Source organism: Ruditapes philippinarum, unplaced genomic scaffold (genome assembly GCF_026571515.1).
Source record: "Ruditapes philippinarum isolate M1 unplaced genomic scaffold, ASM2657151v2 ctg1955_1_1_1_1, whole genome shotgun sequence".
Taxonomy (NCBI): domain Eukaryota; kingdom Metazoa; phylum Mollusca; class Bivalvia; order Venerida; family Veneridae; genus Ruditapes; species Ruditapes philippinarum.
In genome coordinates this window covers 1-20,383 of record NW_026863477.1, presented here as the reverse complement: position 1 = coordinate 20,383, position 20,383 = coordinate 1, and the positions used below count along the sequence as shown (strand labels likewise).

At 33.3% G+C, this 20,383-nt stretch overlaps 1 protein-coding gene across 1 annotated transcript; it reads right to left on the bottom strand.

The window, feature by feature from the left end:
- Positions 1-1,928: 1,928 nt before the first annotated feature.
- On the bottom strand, positions 1,929-18,373 carry LOC132722171 (kinesin-II 95 kDa subunit-like; the record flags this gene model as incomplete). The annotated part of the gene is made up of 10 exons (XM_060706612.1): positions 1,929-4,043; positions 4,808-4,947; positions 5,705-5,810; positions 9,832-9,945; positions 10,310-10,428; positions 11,292-11,411; positions 12,015-12,113; positions 12,967-13,059; positions 13,349-13,500; positions 18,297-18,373. Coding segments are annotated over 10 exons (1,150 nt in total), but the record flags the coding sequence as incomplete, so codon positions are not given.
- Between the last annotated feature and the right edge of the window lie 2,010 nt (positions 18,374-20,383).

The window sequence follows — 20,383 nt, the reverse complement described above, 5'->3', positions numbered from 1 at the left end:
TAGTGTCAAGAGACTGCATTAAGTTTCACTTCAACATGTTCAATATGTATCAAGTGTTGTATTTTATTGTGTTGAGCAGTATAACAAAATGCTCAAATGACACTGTATGATGAAATAATGTTTACTTTAGCTATTTGAATAAAACTTTTCGATCAATTATTCATTCACACACACACACATGCACGCAAAACAACAACAAATTTTGATTTTCATCATCTTGAAACTTTTTTTATTTTTAGTGGCATATATAAAATTATGTAAGAAATAAATGTGATCTGACAATATACATTATAATGTTATCATTGTATGAGGAATGAAAAGACGTTAGTCAAGAAATCAAATTGTTTTCATACAAAAGTGAAAATAAATTAAAAGTTACATTTAACAATCAGATGATTGTACAACCCCATAAGAAAACAAAATTGTATTGCAGAATTTGCATCTTATAGAATTTCGTCATTTTGTTTAAAACAAATCAATGATATAAAAAATTATATGAAATTATTTTTTTTTCATAACTGATATTTCTTTCATTAAGTTAAATATACAATCAACTAATACAGTCAATTATCTCCCCTTGTTAAGCGTATGAGAAAAAAGCTTCATTTTAGTTTGTCAACTTTCTTCTGATAAGCATCTCCAGTTTATTAACAGACCACAGTAAATTAACACATCATAAGCATTATTTAACATTTTTGTCTCCACGACTGTGTTACAGAGGTCCGTACACATTAGCGAAAGCTATTTTTATGCTTTAACAAGCAAGAAACATAAACTACATGAACTGACAATATAACGGTGAGAAACTTGCTTTTTTAATAATGGTAACATGCACATAAACATTCTTGTCTTTGTTTGTTTTCACTAAAAAGATCGTTTATGAATATCTATGTGTCTGTATCAAATACGAAATAGCATGTATCTAGATATTTCACGAAATGAATTCTACAAAATTTTGCCTTTCTAAACTAATTATATTGATGGTAACATGGAGAAAATTTGTTTGTATCAAATACAAGATGACATGTTTTAAGATACTTAAGTCTTTTACATCATAATAGGAAATGAATTCTATAAAACTTTGCTTTTCATTCCTATCCCTTCTTATCTTATGCTGTAACAAGAAGCAAAGTAGCTCTGTTTTGGAACAAATATATATAAAGTAGATCATTTACGTAATTAAAGACATGTAAACTAAACAATTATCTAAAAACAAAATAAGCAGAAAAAAATAATACAAAATTTGAATGTCAACATAATGCACAGAAATAAACAAGGACGGAATTAAACAAATTAAACAAAACGTTTCTCATCTATATATGATCTAATAACAAATTCACAAATAAATAAACTAACATTTACACTTGAGCTAAAATTAACATACACTGAGATTATCTAGATCACTGTTTGAATTACATCTCATTTCAAAGACAATGCAAGTACCAGTAGCTTAATGAAAAGTTAAATTTAAATTAAAATTATGTTGTTTTCTTTTTCCCTAAAATGGTAATTTTAACATTTCGTACTTACATTGTGACCAAATTTTTTTTATCTAAGCATTCCTTAAATATGAATCAAAACAAAAAAGCCGTATTCTAAAAACCTAAGTGATAAATATAAAGAAACAAGACTAGAAAAAAATGACAATGCAAATGAACACTCTAAAATCTAAACATGACTTTACCACAAATCAATTATCATATACAAAAAAATCTAACTACCTTAAAATTTTTATCTTGATGTCCCTAAAATTAATCATATGTAGTATCAATACTGTAACCTGGACAAATCCATGTAAAGAAATTCAGCAAGTCCCTGTCAGGTATCAACAATAATATGCCAAGTGATGAAAACACAGGTCACTTATACCACTTGGCCAAAACAGCCAATCAAATATTATTTTCAATTTCTAAACATAAATACAGTGAATTTACGCAATTTAAGTGATAAGGCATGAAGAAAACATACAAATTAACAAATACTAATCTACATTTAAAAAAATCCAAAAATTAAGTAACAAGAAAATATGACTTTATTTTTTCATCATTGAATTGAATGAAAATCACTTTACAATACATAAGGTATAACCTAGAACAACAAAAAATTGTGACAAATTTAAGTAAATAAATATTGATATGATAAGAATATGTACACTATAAATGTCATGTTAATAAATCCATATATAAATATCACAGTCAAGTATAGGTAAATGATTTGACAGCACTAAATGTAAACAATTTCCATTTCACAAGTCAATTTTATGTGTCACAACACAATCTTGAGTATATATTTATTAATTTTTAGTCTACGAGTTGAGAAAAAAAATTGATATTTGCATTGTCAAATCTAACGTCTGACATCCTTTGTTGTTTTCATGTTGGTTGGGTTTATTCTTGTACCAACACAGTATAGGTCATCAACACAGTATAGGCCATATGGCAACCTTCCAGTTTTACTGATATAAGATGACCTAAGGTGCCCCTCTGTTTATTGTTTCAGGCAAAAAGGGGCACCTGAGTAGGACCACTAAAGTTCAGTAACCTAGCATGATAGCTTTCTCAAATGTAGAATCCAAAGATGCTATAGCTAGTGGTTCAAACTAACAGCTGTGAGAGAGACCACAGTCTTAACTACAGACACATCTCTGACATCCTTTGCACCCTAGAATTTTTTTTTCTAAAACTTCACTTCGTGTACACTCAGGAATTTATAAATACCCCTTATCCAAAGTTAAGATCTTTCAGCAACATATATAAAATTCAGATCTACAACCAAGAGACATGTCATTTAAACTATTGGTTTGACAGCACTGTTTTCAAACTGAATATATGAACGCAGTGCAGTCTCTTTTTAAAAACAGCAAAATAAGCATTACAGAGGTTTAGTAACCAAGTACCCTTACCATTTTTACTTTCCATGAAAACAGTTATCTGTACATGACAAAGGAATATTAACATGAGAGTGAATATTAAGAATTTACAATATCATTGATTTTTTAATTGGCACAACCATTGTTAATCTACAAGACATCTTCTCTCTAATTATCAATTTTCTTCATTGTAAATCATAAAAGTCAGATCTGCAGCATTTCATAATAAATATTTTGTCCGATCATGTATTCTAAAATATTATTCCCAGTTCTTAAAATTTGCTAAACATTTTTTTTTAATAACTTAAAGATATTGATATCTGAATTTGAATTGATAATAAAATAACAAAACTGAATAAAAAATTGACTATGTCAAATAAAAAAAGTTTTTTTTTTTTTTAAGTTCCCACTTTGTTTTGGTTTGTAACTGTTATTTCATTTCTTCTTTGTGAATAATAATTTGGAGTCCAATACTTCTTCCTGATCACAAAAAAAAAAATCAAAATTACAAAAAATACTCTATGGGTACCAGGTATTCATAATGCCTCCTTGTTCAGATCTAAGTAAAAAATTAAATAAAAGACAGGAGTATACCATTCTGCAGATAGCACTCTGTCATTGGTCACTTTAAATTGAACATCTAAAATCAACCAATCAAATTTAAGAGTTTGAAGACTGGTTATTTTTTTCCATTTATTTTTTGTTCAGCATTTGTGTTTTAAAAAGATGAGATGATGGTTACAGTATTATAATCAGCAGATATGAACAACAAATTCAATCAAAAATCTAAATTTGCTGTGCAGTCAATTCACTCAGTTTCATTTCCTATTAATCTCTCTTTAACAAAATTGTTCTCTTTAAATAAATTGTTACATTCTTTAGTATAACTTATATTTAACTATGCCTACACTCTTATTCTTTATTACCAAATATCAAAATTATTTCACTGCATTTTTTAAACATTTCATTGCTATCTTAACACAAATTGTCATTTTTTGTTTTCACAACAGTTTCCTTCCCACTTCAGGACAGTATCACATGTTCTTACTGTTTCACAAGACCTCTAGCTTTAGGGAAGACCTGTGATGAATCCACGTTATTTTTCATTGCAGATTTAGGTCGAGATTTACTTGCTTTGTCTCTTTTTGACTTACTGCTGCTGAAAATCGCGGGACTAAAATAAAAAAATACAAATTCATTTAAAACACTGACACTTAATATATAAGTTTCTTCATCTTAAGTTTAATGTACAGAACAACTTCAACAAAGCAGCCCTCTGTTGGGCCATAACCTCTTTAAAGCAACAATATCAATTTTCAAAAAATATGACTTCACAATATATTTATCCTCATTAGAGCAAAAACCCTTAACAACAACCAATAACTTTGCCTCCCAAAGGGTGTGACTCTGCCAAGTTGTACTGTATTTTCTTCCTGATTAACATTTAATATGTAAATGTAAGTTGCCCTCAAATCAGTATTTCAAAAGCATTAGTAAGTTGATTTTAACAAAAATAGTCTGGATTCTGTACCAGACTGGATTCTGTACCAGACTGGATTCTGTACCAGACTGGGTTCTGTACCAGACTGGGTTCTGTACCAGACTGGATCCCAGACTGGATTCTGTACCAAACTGGGTTCTGTACCAGACTGGGTTCTGTACCAGACTGGATTCTGTACCAGACTGGGGTCTGTACCAGACTGGGTTCTGTACCAGACTGGGGTCTGTACCATACTGAATTTTGTACCAGACTGAGTTCTGTACCAGACTGGATTCTGTACCAGACTCGGGTCTGTACCAGACTGGGTTCTGTACCAAACTGGGATCTGTACCAGATAATCCTGCTTCTAAAAGCATCTCTTAAATAAATGTGAAATATAGGTACATAATGAGATCTTTAAAAATGTGTCTACAGTTAAAACAATATTTAGTCATCACCTTCCATCTAGGTCAATATCAGCCTCATCTTGAAGAGCAGCGTCCAGCGCAGCCTGTATTCGTGGCGCCACCTGGGGACCATCATAGTCTCGCGTTGTTCGATTTGGCATATCCAGTTCTACCATCAAAATATTCTCTCCCTACAAACCAATAATTTATATTTCACTCAGCTTTGTTTATCTAACACAAATCAACAATACATCAAACAAAATATAATCAGTGCAAATACAAACCCCCCTTCCCCAAAAACAAATTTCCTGAGTTGCCCATATATAAATCATTTCAGGCACTTTCAACCTTGATTAGAATCATGATACTTCCAAACAAGAGCTGTCACTAGGACTGTGTGATCGACCATTCTCAGTGTATCATTCTCAGCCTTGATAATGTATAATTGGCTAAGTTCTTAAAGGACCACAAATCCATCAAAATCCAAGTAATGAGCCTGCAATAGTTTTGCTCTGAAATAAGTGTGTGAAGTTCAATCCATTCCCTTCAGTAGGTTTGGAGATACCAACTTGCATGCAAAAACTTAACCAAAGTGTTATACCAACATAAGTACAATATCTAACCTTATTCTACAAATAGTCAAGCTAAGAAATGCTGTAGAACATGTATCATCAATTTGATACAGTCATCCTACTGTTATGTAAATGGTTAATGACATTTTTATGACTGCCAAGCAAAGAATTATTTTTCATTTTCCATCAATTCATGCATAATATTCCTCGTCCAATCTTAGAACTGTAAAATTGTTACAAGAAAAGGTGTTTTAATACCATTTAATACCATGCTTATACAGCCAACAGAAAAGAGTATGTTAATACTGCACACATATACAGATGGACACTGTTATCAAATGTTATCCCATCTTGCACTACATGTAAAATACTTTACCTTAAATCTTGGATTTCCTCCCATGGCAGCTGCCATCTTGGCATACTCTGACACAGGTCTTCTATTACCACAAGCTGATTTGGGCCTCTTAGCCATGGTTTGTGAGCTATAAAATAATCACATCAAACATTCATATTGAACCAATCATCTTAACTGACTAAAATGAATGTACAAACTTTGGATGACAAGTAAGAAATTACAAGTCTTGTTAAGAACCAATTTTTCCTATTTCAGTAAGCCAAGTTTGAAAAAAAAAAACTTTATATCATTGATACATGCTTGCAAATTCAGATATTAATAAACTCAGATGGAGGCTTCAAAAGGACAACAACGCATCACAGCATAACTTAAATGTTTTATTTAACACAATGAGTGTCTTTAGTGACCTAAATAGTGTTGACCAGTTATGCTTTTACTGCATTCTTTACAGATTTTTGCAAACCCGAAATTTGCTCTTTCTTTTAAGTACACATACAAAATGTATAATAGTAGTAAAAATGTAAAAAAACTTATTTGTAAATAATTGTTAAAACTAAACTATTTTCCAGTTTATTAGAGAAAACTTTTCTAAACTAGTTATCATTAAAACAGTGCTACATGTATATTCCATGCTAACCATATATAATTATCAAGCTATAATTTCTGTGCAAGATTTTTAGCCAGTCATTTAAGTTATATAAACCAACTTTATTTGAAATTCACAGGACCTTAAATAATAAGATTCATATAATTGTCACCTTAGGGCAGTAAAACGTTAACTTCTACAAATTTAAATAAGAGTTAACCAATTATTGCCAGAATTCATAAATTTTAGAATATATATCTGCAAGGATCTATCAATCTTAAGATTTATATATACAAGGAGTCATAAATTTCAGGATTCATATTAGTAGTTGAATATATATAGTAAGGATCCATAAATTATATGATAAATATATGTAAGAATCCATAAATCTAAGGATTCATAAATGCAAGAATTTATATATCTTATGACTCATAATCATATGTAATTATTCATAAATCTTAGAATTCATACTTGTAAGAATCCATAAATTTTAGGATTCATAAATCTAAGAATCCATCAATCTTAGGATTCATACAAGTAATTATCTGCAAATCTTAGGATTCATACTTTCAAGGAATAGTTTACCTGTATGAATCCATAAACCTCATGCCCATATATTTAGAGCACCAACAAATTACAGTATCAAGCAATTGAATTAATTAGAAATAATAAATCTAAGAAATTAAATTTTAAGTTCAGTCTTTGGAAATGTGTCCCTTTAATAAATATGTATTTTTTCACTTTGCTGAATTTCATTCATCAACAATATAATGTATTTAAACAGTTCAGTTAAATAACGGGGTGCATTTATGTCATAATAACTAATTCTAATGTGCTTTTATATTCTTTAAACAATATATTAATATTGTTTTTACTTTACAAACTCAAAATCCCTTTTTCCATTGCCTATATATTGCTTCTTCCTAGAAAAAATTATCATAATTGATAAATAATTTTATATTAACTCCTAATCAATAGAAATATTAACCAATCATCTTCAAATAAAGGACACAATTTCAACCCTTGATAAAAACTAGAACTGTGTCCTAAGGACACGGATGCCCCACTGACAACATATATATGGTATATAGTGAAAAAACAAAGGGCCATAATTCTGTTAAATTTGGTTGCAGCAAAAATTCCTTCCTTAACTTTCATCTACACATTAAGGTTGTTCATCCCTGGAAGTTTAAGCAAAATCTGCCATCCAGTTTAAGAGGAGTTGCGTTCACAAAATTTCTATATGGTATATAGTGAAAAAATCAACAAAGGGCCATAATTCTATTAAATTTGGTCGCAGTAAAAATTCCTTCCTTTACTTCTATCTACACATTAAGGTTGTTGATCCCTGGAAGTTTAAGCAAAATCTGCCATCCGGTTTCTGAGGACTTGCGTTCACAAAATTTCTACATAGTATATAGTGAAAAAAATCAACAAATGCCATAATTCTGTTAAATTTGGTTGCAGCGAAAATTCCTTCCTTTGCTACCATCTACACATTAAGGTTGTTTATCCCTGGAAGTTTAAGCAAAATCTGCCATCCGGTTTAAGAGGAGTTGCGTTCACAAGATTTGGGGACGGACAGACGGACGGACAAGTGCAACGATATATGCTCCCACTTTGTGGGGGCATAAAATTCAGTGTTCCCACCAATTTAAAGGAACTCCAACGAGTGTTGCAACGCTTTTCAATTTTGGTCATTTTTTTCTCTCACAAATTTGAATAAGTATTCCAGAAAAACAGAACAGCCAAACATCCAGTAACATGCCAAGTTATTTGTGTAGACCTAGTTCAATTGACACATTAATCTTAAAAAAACATTTTCAAGTCCCATCATGTTAACAACAACAAAAATCCTCAGTGGAGTCCCTTTAATCATTAAAATATATGTGCTTGCATAAGTTTAGCTGTTTTTTTCTGACAATGAATGCTATGTTCTATAATTCAGCCATCAACCTGCTGCATTTCTAAAATTAGCATGTCCAGCTTTATGTTGAAACCGTCTATTATCTATTCTGGGGATATCAAGATGATAATGTAAAGTCAGTCAGCCAATAGGGTAAAGCCTGGCCCAGTATTGGTGGCAAAGGTTAATACTGTAAGCTAAGTCAAAAACTGTTCAAATAACAACTTTTATTGATAAAAGGTTTATTCTACAATTTCTTTATTCAACTCTGAAGAGCACTAAATTTGCTAGATTCAACAATAAAAGTTTCCATGAAAATATTACAAAATGCTCTTGTCACTAGTTTTCGCGACTGTCAGGATTTAAAGCCAAAATGCAAACTGAACACAGCCTGTCATGGCTACTTATATAGACTCTGAAATAGCCAGGACTGTCACAATTGACCAATCATAACATTCCATTTACCCTGGCAGTCTGGCAGGAAAGACAGGAATTTCTTAAAATGGCAGCCATATTGACAGGAATAATTTAGAAAATGTAAATTAACAAAGTTAACTAATAACAAAATATGCAATATACACTTGAATTACATGCTTAACTTGATGCACTTAATATCTGGACCAAAAACAATCATGGTTATAGCTTAGAAAACTGAACAATTGATACAAAAAGATTCCAAGTGTCAGGAATTTGAATTTTCCCTCCTGACAAACTTAGAGGTCATACTGGTCATCAAGATTATTATGAAATACAGCAATTCCAGCTAACTATTTGGAAAGTAACTTATGTCTTAGGTAAATAAGGATTACATTCTATGCTCTTACATGTAAAATGATAAGTATTTGTATATGTTTATGAAAATAAACGCATTTAAAGTTTTGAATCAAGGTAGACAACTCTTGTTGGCCATTTTGATGCCAGGATAAACAAAGTAAGTAAATAAATCATTTCTTGAAGTATAAACCTCCTTAAAGTGCCTTATATAGTCCTAGAGCCTCAGAATGTCCTACATCATGGTCTTAAATCCTTCATTTATCAGGAAATTATCTAAACAAATAAAATCAGCAAATATGAATGGCTCAGGCAAGTTCAGGAATCCTGGCAGGTAAGTTTTAAGCATTGACTGAAAAGTATTACCTCATTTGTCAATAAATTATGCTAGTTTAATGTTCATATTGTCATAAAACATTATTTGTTTTAAACTGATATATCCATTACAAGGTCCTAAAAGTAATTTAGTTGATAAACATTCACAGTCCCTTACAATACCATTTGGTCCCAGCAGGGTAAATGTTAACATAATCTTTATGACAAACATCTGATTCTTCAGATACTAAGGTTTATTTTATCAGTATCTTGGCCTTTGACATACATTTCACTGGACATTGCTTATCAAAAAAAAAGTTAGTTTACAGACATTGTTGCCTGGTTCTACTCAGGTGCCTATTTGTGCCTGAAATAATATACAAAGGGGCACCTGAGGTCTTCCTCCACCAGTAAAGCTGTGGAGTCACCATATGACCACTACTGTATTGGTGGGTCATAAAACACAAACTCACCCACCCCCCCCCCCCCCCCACCCACAAAAAAAAAAAAAAAACATTTAAAAGAGAATTTCCAAATATGAAAACTTTATTACATATGTACAATACTAACTTTTTATTTGCAAGTGGTTTTAAAGTCCATGTATCTTCATCCTCATCATACATGGCACGATTCTGAAGTTTGGTTTTTTCCTCCGATGGAATGAAATTGTCGATGATCAACATTCTGAAAATATTTTATAAAATGAATAATATAGAGAAATAAATGGTGTACCTAATACATGTATATACAAGTGACTGTGAAATAAATGGTGGTCTATGGATTCACATAAATCTAATGTAGTATTCTTCTTTATATTTATTTTATCTTTTTCCAGCTGAGATCTTTGTAAAAGTCAATTAATAGCTACTTTCCAGCTTTCACTGTTTTATTTTTATGCATAAGCAGGCACCTCAGCAGAATCTTTTGCATTCAAATGAAAGTAACAAAAATTCCACTCAAAGTTCAAAGCCAAGGGAGGTAATCAGAAAATTATTAAAAAATCAGCGACCTGACCGGTTCAGTAACCTAGGCTCGTATTTATGCTTACTTGAGCTTTAGTTCTCGTGTAAGTTCATTCTGGGTCTGTTCTAGCTCCTGGCGTTCTTTAACATGTTCTTCCTGAAGATCCTGGATTTCTTGCTTCGTAGCTTGTAACTTTGCAAACAACTGTAAACATCAATTCATAGCAAATTACACTTAGTTTCAAAACAGATAAATTTTAGCACAGTACAAAAAAATTCTATATCAACAGATGAGTTATGAATTATACAAACAACCCAAATTATAAAAGATATACATAATTGGAAATAACTTTAGAACAAATCATTTATTGTAACCAAATATCGGCACTAAACCTATTTACCTGACAACATTGTTAAAGTGAGTTAGATGTTTTATAGTAAGCTTTAACAAAATTTAAGATTTTCATCAAATAACCATTTCTTACATATATTACAAATTTGCAACACAAAGCTCAGGTAGGTGCCCACTTTAGTGTAACACATTTTACTAAGTGTGGTAGGTGTGCATTCTATTGTAACACATTTTAGTAAGTGAGGCAGGTTGCCACTCTTGTGTAACATGTTCTGTTAAGTGAGATAGGTGCCCACTGTACTGTAACACATTTTAGTAAGTGAGGCAGGTGGCCACTCTTGTGTAACATATTCTGTTAAGTGAGATAGGTGCCCACTTTATTGTAACATATTTGGGTATGTGAGGTAGGTGTGCACTCATGAGTAGCACATTCCAATAATTGAGCTACACTCTTGTGATACACATTCTCGTAAATGAGGTTTGTATTCACTATTGTCTTACAGTTACACATTCTAGTGAGTTTTGTATGTTCTCTTGTGTTACACAATCAAGTAATTGAGGTACACTTTTATGTTACACATGTTACACATTCTAGTAAGTGAGGATTGTACATATTCCTGTGTTGCATGTTCTAGTAAGTAAAGTTTGTATATACTAGTAAGTTACACATTCTAGTAGGTGAGGTAGATACACAATCATGTTACACATTTTCTTACCTTCTTCAGTTTTTTTGTTTTCACCTCCACTTCTTGTTGTAGAGACACGTATGTTTCCTGTAATTCTACAGCAGATTCCTCTTTCTCCTCCAACTTTCTCTGTATATCCCTCTCTACTTGCTATAATAAATATCAACAATTACTGTATAAGTAAACAGAAAACAGTAATCTACCACCCCCTCCCCCCATCCCACCTGAAACAGAATCTACCAATGTGAGCAATGCAAAATTTCAATATTTTATAAAACAAGAACTAGAATTTACAATTGATGCCACTTTTATCAAAATCACTTATTCCATCTATGTCTTATCATTTATTCATTAACTTATCAATTCAGTGTCTCTGAACTGTACCAGAATGACCTTAAGGCTAAATTTATTGAACGAAGCAAATAAAATCTGGCTTCTTATTCAACAAGTTCAATAAATTTAGTATTGAATCTACCCAAAAACAATATTCTTTACATTATTTATCAAAAAATAGAACCGTTTTCAGGCTTGAAGTGTCATTTTTCATTAAATTTCATTGATGCGTCTATATAATAACACTTACATTAGTACATTACACTTTAATGCTATGTTTGCATATACATGTAATGCAAACATAAATGTTACTACACTAACATAATATCATTTTTATTAAACACCTTCACTGTGGCTTGTGTGATAAATAGCTTTATACAATTAAATGACAATTTATAAAGTGTATGTTATAATACGAACCATTTGTTGGGCAATCTCCTTTCTTCTCTGTTCTAGCGCCTTCTGTTGTTTGTTAGTATGATCCACTATGTTACCCATCAATAACTTACTCTCCATAGCCTGTCAATATAAAATGATGATTAAATATTGGCAATATTCTGAAAAGCCAGACTGTATAGCTCAATCTGTTAGAGCACCAGACTCATAATCTCAACATTGTGGGTTTGATTTCTAGGCAGGCCAATTAAAAATACTTATCAGTCTTTCCAATCAGACTTTAAATCCCTTGAATAAGTGCTTCAACACTTGCCAAGTTAAAGAACCAGGAGAAGCTTCTGGAATTCAGGCATCCTTCTTTATCAGTATCTTGCACTATCCTCCAAAAAATAAAATGACTAATACTCTCCTGGTGGACTCGCCCTTATGTGCAACCGCTGGAGGGTATAAATAAACTCAAATACACACTCACAGTATTCTCATCTTTGTTGTTGTCAAATTGAGCTAAATTAGTATTATACTTTAAAAAATTGTGATTGACAAACAATTGATAACCAAAATTGTTTAGTTTATACAAATTTATTTTTTGTTTGATTGTTTTGGAAGCTATAAGCTTATTGAATAAGCTTGGGACTTTCCTTCATCATCTTAGGGGATATCAAGATGAAAATTTAAAGCTAGTAAGTCTAGCCAACAGTATGGAGTCTGGTCAGGCTGCAGGAAAGTGCAGGCTTGTATGGCACTATACTGGCAAGCAAATGCTGATCACCTTCAGTTCCAGTTTCTACAACCTTTTATAATCTTTTTTTTTAATCCACAGTGTTAAATGTCTGACGAAACTTACATGATATTTATTAGTTACCTTAAATCTTAGACTCTTAAGAACACGGTTAAAGTACAACCATTTACAATCTATTTTTTGATTCTACAGAGTGTTAAATGTCTGATTAATACTACATGATATTTTAACACTCACCTTAATCTTAGACTCTAACTGGTCCCTATTCTCTTTCTCTTTTTTCATCCTTCCCTCTTTCTCTTGTATCTCATTCAAGATTCTGTCTTTTTCCTGTGAACAGAATAAAAACCTTAATCAATACAATATAAAATAAAAAACTTTTTTTAATAAACTTCTTTATCACTTGTGTGTCTTTAATTAACAAGATACCAAAAATTAAAGATTTTTGAGAAGCATTTCTGAGGCATTATGGGCCTTTAAGATCATAAATAAACTTCTCAGCTTTTACTAGTAAGAGGAATACACCGGTAACTCTACCATGCATTATTTTTAGGCGCATTGGTGGATACCTGTGCAAGACCACCATCATTCTAGAAGCTATGTAGATGAATTCACTTACTGTTTGAATCATGCTTTTGTTATTTAAGATAGCCTCTTTCTCTTGTTCTAGTTTGGCTTGTTGTTCCTGCATGTATGCTTCAGCGTCTGCTTCATTACTTTCCTCTTCTTCATCTTCGTCATCATCACCTTCAGAATCACTGATTATCTCCCCTGTTTGAACCAAAAACAAAATTTATAAATCATTTATTATCCCCCTGTTAAAACCAAAAACAAAATTCATAAATCACTGATTATCTCCCCTATTAATACCAAAACAAAATTCATAAATCACTGATTATCTCCCCTATTAATACCAAAACAAAATTCATAATCACTGATTATCTCCCCTATTAATACCAAAACAAAATTTATAAAATCATTGATTATCTCCCCTGTTGAAACCAAAAACAAAATTCTAAATCATTGATTATCTCCCCTGTTGATACCAAATAGAAAATTTGATAATCAAATCAGTGATTAATCACGACGCATTTGCTTGAAATATAAAAGACACAATTGCTTACAATTTACATCTGACCCTGTCTCTTTCAATAAGCATTTAAATCATTTTTGATCAGTCAACAGACAGTGAAAAGAAATAAGACCAAATATCTTAAAAAGAAACAGCTTTCAAAATATCGTTTTTTTAACAGTTGAAGGAATCTTCTTTAACCTGAATTTCTTACATGGACTTGTCCAGTTTTCATTATTTGAGCTTTCCATTATCAATTTTAGGTAAAAAAAGAGAAAAAACAAACTTATAGAGCCTGGTTGGACTGCACAGATGAGCAGGTTGGCCTGGCTTTATACTTGTGACCAAACAAGTGGAGAAAAACGGACTCCCTAAAGAACACCCTAAATGACAAAATTGAAAAATATTGCAAGCTTGTTTTGATTGAGTCTGTTCATCGACGGAACTGGGAAGTGCAAGGTACTGTACACCCACAATAGCAGGCTTATCACTTCTGACTCCAGGAGGATTTGTTTGATTTGGTTTTATGTCAGACACACTGACATCAGTATAGGTCATATGGCAACATTCCAGTTTTTTCTGGTGGAAAAACGTGAAGTGCCTTCAATTTATTCGGCAAAACGGACCTGATGAACCCCCTTTTTTTCCAGTTCGAACCCCAGAAGATATCCCCAAACCCCTTTCAATTCGAACCCCAAGAATAATAAATTTCCCCCCTGTTCGAACCTCAAAAAAAACCAATTTTCCCCAAAGGTTAAAAAACCCAAAAACAAAAAAAAATCCAAACCCCCTTTTTAATTAAAAAAACAAAAAATTTCAAATCCCTGTTAATTTCCCCCCAAACCCAAAAATTTTTAATCCAAACCCCCTTAAATAAAAAACCCAAAAAAAATCCAAACCCCCCCTGTAAAAACAAAAAAAAATTTTAAATCCAAACCCCCCTTTGTCCAAAAAAATTTGAAACCCAAAAACGGTTTTAATCCAAACCCCCTTTTTTTAAAATTAACCCCCAAAGTTAAATTAACAGTTCTTTAAAAAGGGTTTTTCGAACAACAAAGGAAACCCAAAAATCCCCAAAATTTTAAAAAAAACCCACCAAAATTTCCATTTTTTTCGGGAAATTTTCAAACCCCAAAAAATTTTTCCAAAGGCTGCCCCTTTTTTCTTTAACCCAAAATTTATTGGAAAAAAGGTCCCTTGGTTCAAACCTCAAATTTACCGGGGGTTCCTTTTTTAAATTTTTTTAAACCCAAAAATAAACGGCCCCCGGAAAAAACCCAAAAAAAAATTAAAAAATTTCCTTTTTTGTTATTCATACCAACAGAAATTTAATAAAATTTCCGTCATATTCAACCCCCCCAGGGGGATTTCGTTTGGGGTTTTTTCGAACCACACAAGTAAAAAGGTCAATTGGAACCCACAAGAAAAAAACCAAAGTCCCTTCAAAAATTCGGCCCCAAGAAAAAAACCAAAGTTCCGGTAGGTTCCCCCCCCAGAAAAAACCCAAAAAATTTCCCTGCCCAAGGAGGAACCCAAGAGAAACCCAAAATTCCCTTTTTCGGGTTTTGAACCCACAAGAAAACCCAAATCCCTGTCAGGTTTTCGAACCCACAAAAGATAACCCAAAATTTCCCCCCGGGGTTTCAAACCCCCCAGAATTTTCCAAAATTTCCCTTAAAGGATTCAAACCCAAAAGGATAACCCAAAGTTCCGGGTCGGGAAATTAAAACCCCACAAAAAATTTCCAAACCCATTAAAATTTAAAAACCCCAAAGAAATTTAAAAAGGCCCCTTTCAGGTTTTCCAAAACCCCACAGAGATAATCCAAAAAGCCCCCTTTTCGGGTTTCAACCCAAACAGAATAACCAAAGTTCCTGCCCAAAATTCAAACCCACAGAAAAATTTTCCAAAGTTCCCACCCAAGATTTAAACCCACAGAGAAAAAACCCAAACCCCCTTCGGGTTTAAAACCCACAAAAGTTTAACCAAAAGCCCCCTTCGGGATTCAAACCCCAGAGATAAAAAAAATTTCCCTGTAAAAGGATTGACCCACAAAAAACCCCAAAGGGTTTGTCGGGTTTTAACCCCACAGAGAAAACCCAAAAGTCCTTTTTAGGATTAAAACCCCACAAGATAAAACCCCCCTGTCAGGCCCTTAACCCCCACAAAATAACCAAATTTCCTGTGGGGATTCAACCCCAGAGATTTTTCCAAATTCCCTGTCGGGAAATTCAACCCCCACAAGAAAACCAAAGTTCCTGTCGGATTCAACCCACAGAATAACCCCAAAAGGCCCCCTTTGCCCGGGATTTAACCCAAAAGAAAATTAATCCAAATTTCCTGTGGGAAAATTCAACCCCACAGAAAAATTTTTCCAAAAAGCCCCCTTCAAGATTAAAAACCCAACAAGAAACCCAAAATTTCCTTTTCCGGATTAACCCACAAAAAAAATTCCCAAAATTTCCCCACAAATTTAAAACCCCACGGGAAAAATTTTCCAATTCCCTGTCGGGATTCAAAAACCACGGGAGAAAACCCAAAGCCCCCTGTCAAAATTCAAACCCACAAAGAAACCCAAAAAACCCCCCTGCAGGTTTTCATACCCACAAAGATTTTCCAAATTCCCTTTTCAGGATTCATCCCCACAAGATATTCCCAAATTTCCCTGTCGGGTTTCATACCCACAAAAATTTTCCCAAAAAATCCCTGTCAGGTTTCCGAACCCACAAAAGAAAACCCAAAATTCCCTGTCAGGATTTAACCCCACGGGAATAAATTCCAAAAACCCCCTGTAAAGGTTTCAACCCAAAAAATAACCAAAGTTCCTGTCGGGAAAATTTCAAAACCCACAAAAGAAAATTCCCCAAAGTTCCCTGCAGGATTCAAAACCCACAAAGAAAATTCCAAATTTCCCTGTCGGGAATTCCGAACCCCCCAGAGAAAATTCCAAAGCCCCCCTTCAAATTTAAAACCCACAAAAGATAATCCAAATTTCCGTCGGGACAACCCACAGAGAAATTTCCAAATTCCCCTTAAAGGTTAAAAACCCAAAGAGTTTAAACCCAAATTCCCTGTCAGGTTTCATACCCACGAATACCCCCAAAAATTCCCTTAAAGGTTTTAAAACCCACAGAGTAACCCAAAAGTTCCATTAAACGTTTTCAAAACCCACAGAGAAAACCCCAAAGTCCCTGTCGGGATTCGAACCCACAAGAAAAACCCAAATTCCCTTCAGGATTCAAACCCAAGGGGAAACCCAAAAAACCCCTTTAAAGGTTTTAACCCACAGAGAAAATTAAAAAACCCCTGTCGGGAAATTCATACCCACAGAGAAATTCCAAAGCCCCCTTTCGGGATTAAACCCCACAAAATATTCCCAAACCCCCTTTCCCGGATTCAACCCACAGGGGAAAACCAAATTTGCCCAGGTTTAAACCCACAAAATTTTTCCCAAAGTCCCTGTCAGGATTCAACCCACAGAGATTTCAAATTTTCCCATAAAAGATTCGAACCACAGAGAAATCCAAACCTGTCAGGTTAACCCCAAGATAATCCAAATTCCTTCAGGATTAAACCCCAAAAAGAATTTTCCAAAGTCCCGTCAACCCCCGGGATAATCCAAAGTCCTGCAGTTGGGAACCCCAAAGTCCCCCTGTCAGGTTTTGAACCCACAGAGATAACCCAAATTCCTTAAATTTCATCCCCCAAGAGAAAACCCAAAATTTCCGTCAATCAACCCACAGAGATAATCCTTTTTCAGGATTTGCCCCCACAGAGAAATCCAAATTTCCCTGCAGGATTCATATCCACAGAGTTTTCCAAAACCCCTGCGGGATTCGAACCCACAGAGAAAAACCCAAATCCTGTCAGGATTCAAAACCCCACGAATTTTCCAATCCCATCAAGATTTAAACCCACAGAGAAATCCAAAGTTCCTGCGGGGATTCATCCACAGAGAAACCAAATTTCCCCTGTCGTAAACCCCTATAATCCAAATCCCTGTAGGATTAAAACCACAGAGATATTCAAAGCCCCCAAAAAATTTAAAACCACAGAATAACCCAAAAGTTCCTGCGGGGATTCATAACCCAAGAATAATCCAAAGTCCCGGTCAGGATTATACCCACAGAGAATTCCAAACCCCCATCAGTTTCGAACCCAAGAGATAATCCAAATTTTCCTGCCGGATTCGAACCACAGAGATAATCCAAAGTCCCATCAGGTTTCAAACCCACAGAGATATTCCAAAGTTCCTGTCTTTCCCAAAAAAAGCCCCCATCAAGATTAACCCACAAGATAACCCAAATTCCTGCAGGATTCAACCCCACAGAGAAAACCCAAAATTCCCTGTCAGACGAACCCACAAGATTTTCCCAAAGTTCCGCGGGATCAACCCCAAGTATTCCAAATTCCATCAAGATTTAACCCACAGAAAATCCAAAGCCTGTCAGGTTTTGGGAACCAAAAAATATCAAGGAGGAAGTTAATATCTTACCATTCTCGTTCCTTCTAGCATGCTTCCTTCTCTTCTTTTTCTTTGGACCTCCCTTCCCGGCTAGGTTTGCTTTCAGTCTTAAAAATAAATTTTTTTTTTCTTTCTTAGCAATACTATCCAAAACATACAACTTATCAATATGTAATAAATTCATATATCCTTTGAAGCTACTATTTTTAAATACAGTACCTTTCAGTAAAAAGAGCTATTCCTGATCCCTAAAATATATATATTTTTAGATTTTTTTTTCTCAATTTAAAATTTCTACTTAGATGGAAGTTATTGACACTGTTTGTATTTAGTTTATACAAATTTATTTTAGTTTGATTGTGTTGGAAGCTATAAGCTTATTGAAACACTTTAAAATCCATTCTAGAACCAACCAGTACTAAGCAATGAATGTAAAAAAGTTTCTAGCTCAAGTAACAATGTCCTGCCCCTGATCGGGTTTAAACCCACGCAGTCAGCAATCCTTAGGTGCTAGTGTTAAAAAACTTGGGCCCCACTCCACTGCATTTTAATTATAGAAATACTTACCTGGGTATTTTTTCTTTTGGGAAATTTTCTTAATGCATCTTTAGGATCTTTTTAATCTTAGGGGTTTTTTCTTGATATTCTTGGTCTATTTGCATTCTACAAAAAGAATTCTTATTTAAAATTTTCATGTGCCCCCCCAGTACCTCCACCTATAAAACCATTTCCTGCATAATGGACTTTTTCCTGTTATTTAATTTTTTGAAATGTTAAAAAATAGTTTTGGGGTCTCAGAGAAAGGTTTTATTTTTTAAAATTTCATTAATATTTATGGAAAAAAAAAAAGGAATTTCGGGGAAAGGGAAATTTTTTCACCAATGACACACAAATCTTACTCGGGGTAAGGGAAATTTTTTCACTCAATTACACAAAATCTTCGACTCAACAAAGGAGAAATATTTGCAAGTGGTTAAAGATACTACAGAGTAACCTCTGAGAGAGGCCTACTGAGAAAAATAAACCTTTTTTACAACCCTTTTTTTGAGGTAGACTTTACAATAAAATTAACCTCTCTGAAAAAAAATTCTAGAAACAACCAAAAAGTTTTCTCTCAAGGGGGATTGCTAAGTAAAGATTCAATGAAAGTACGACCAACGACCAATATAAATGGGCCCCGCACCGACTGTACACTAAAACTTCATAGGGGATTCACTTTTTTGTGGGGGCCTAATTTTTAAAACTAAAATTTCTGAAGAAAAATTTTTGTAAAAAAAGTTATTTTCCAGGGGTACCTGGTTTCATAAAGTTATAAACTGCAGGGCAAAATTTGGGGAACACAAAATCTTGGCATTTCCACCCAGAAATCTGTTAAAAAAAAGATTTGTTTTTTTTATCATTTAACCATGAGACCATAAATCAGAAAAGTTGGTTGTTTTATGATTGGGTTATCTCATCAAAACCCCAGTTTTTTAAACGTCATATGGGAGTTTTAAGTTTAATGGTGGAGGAAAAAAAACCTTAAGTCTTTCCCGTGCTTATTTTACAGAACCACACCTTATAAAACCATGACGTTTTATAAGCTAGCGGAAGCTTTCTCAAAATGAAAGAATCCAAATCCGGTAGAATTCAATTAAAAAATTGGTGAGGGGGGAAGGGTTTGAAGTCAAAAATCCTAACCCCAAAATTTTCTACATGCTTTTAATTTTTAAATTCAAATCATAATCAAACATTCATGAACAGAATAAATATCCAAAAACTTTTGTGTAACCAGGGTTTTTAATGAATATATTTAATTTTAATTTCATTTTGCGATGATGTATATGCCCGACAAAAATAATAACTTAACCAGCCAAAACACTTTTCCATAAAATTAAATCTGACCCCAGACCATTCTCTTGAAAGACCTGTTAACTTTTATAATGAGCCAACAATTATGGAAAAATAGAAATTTCCCAATACCTTTTCCTGGTGGTTTTTCTTGAAGGGGTTTGTTACTCTTATCAACAAGTGCTGAGATCACGGTTACCCAAGGGTGACAATGAAATTGATTTTTGTGCTTCTTTTAACCCTGCCCTAAAAAAAAATTACATGGCAAATGTAAAAGTATTTTTTAG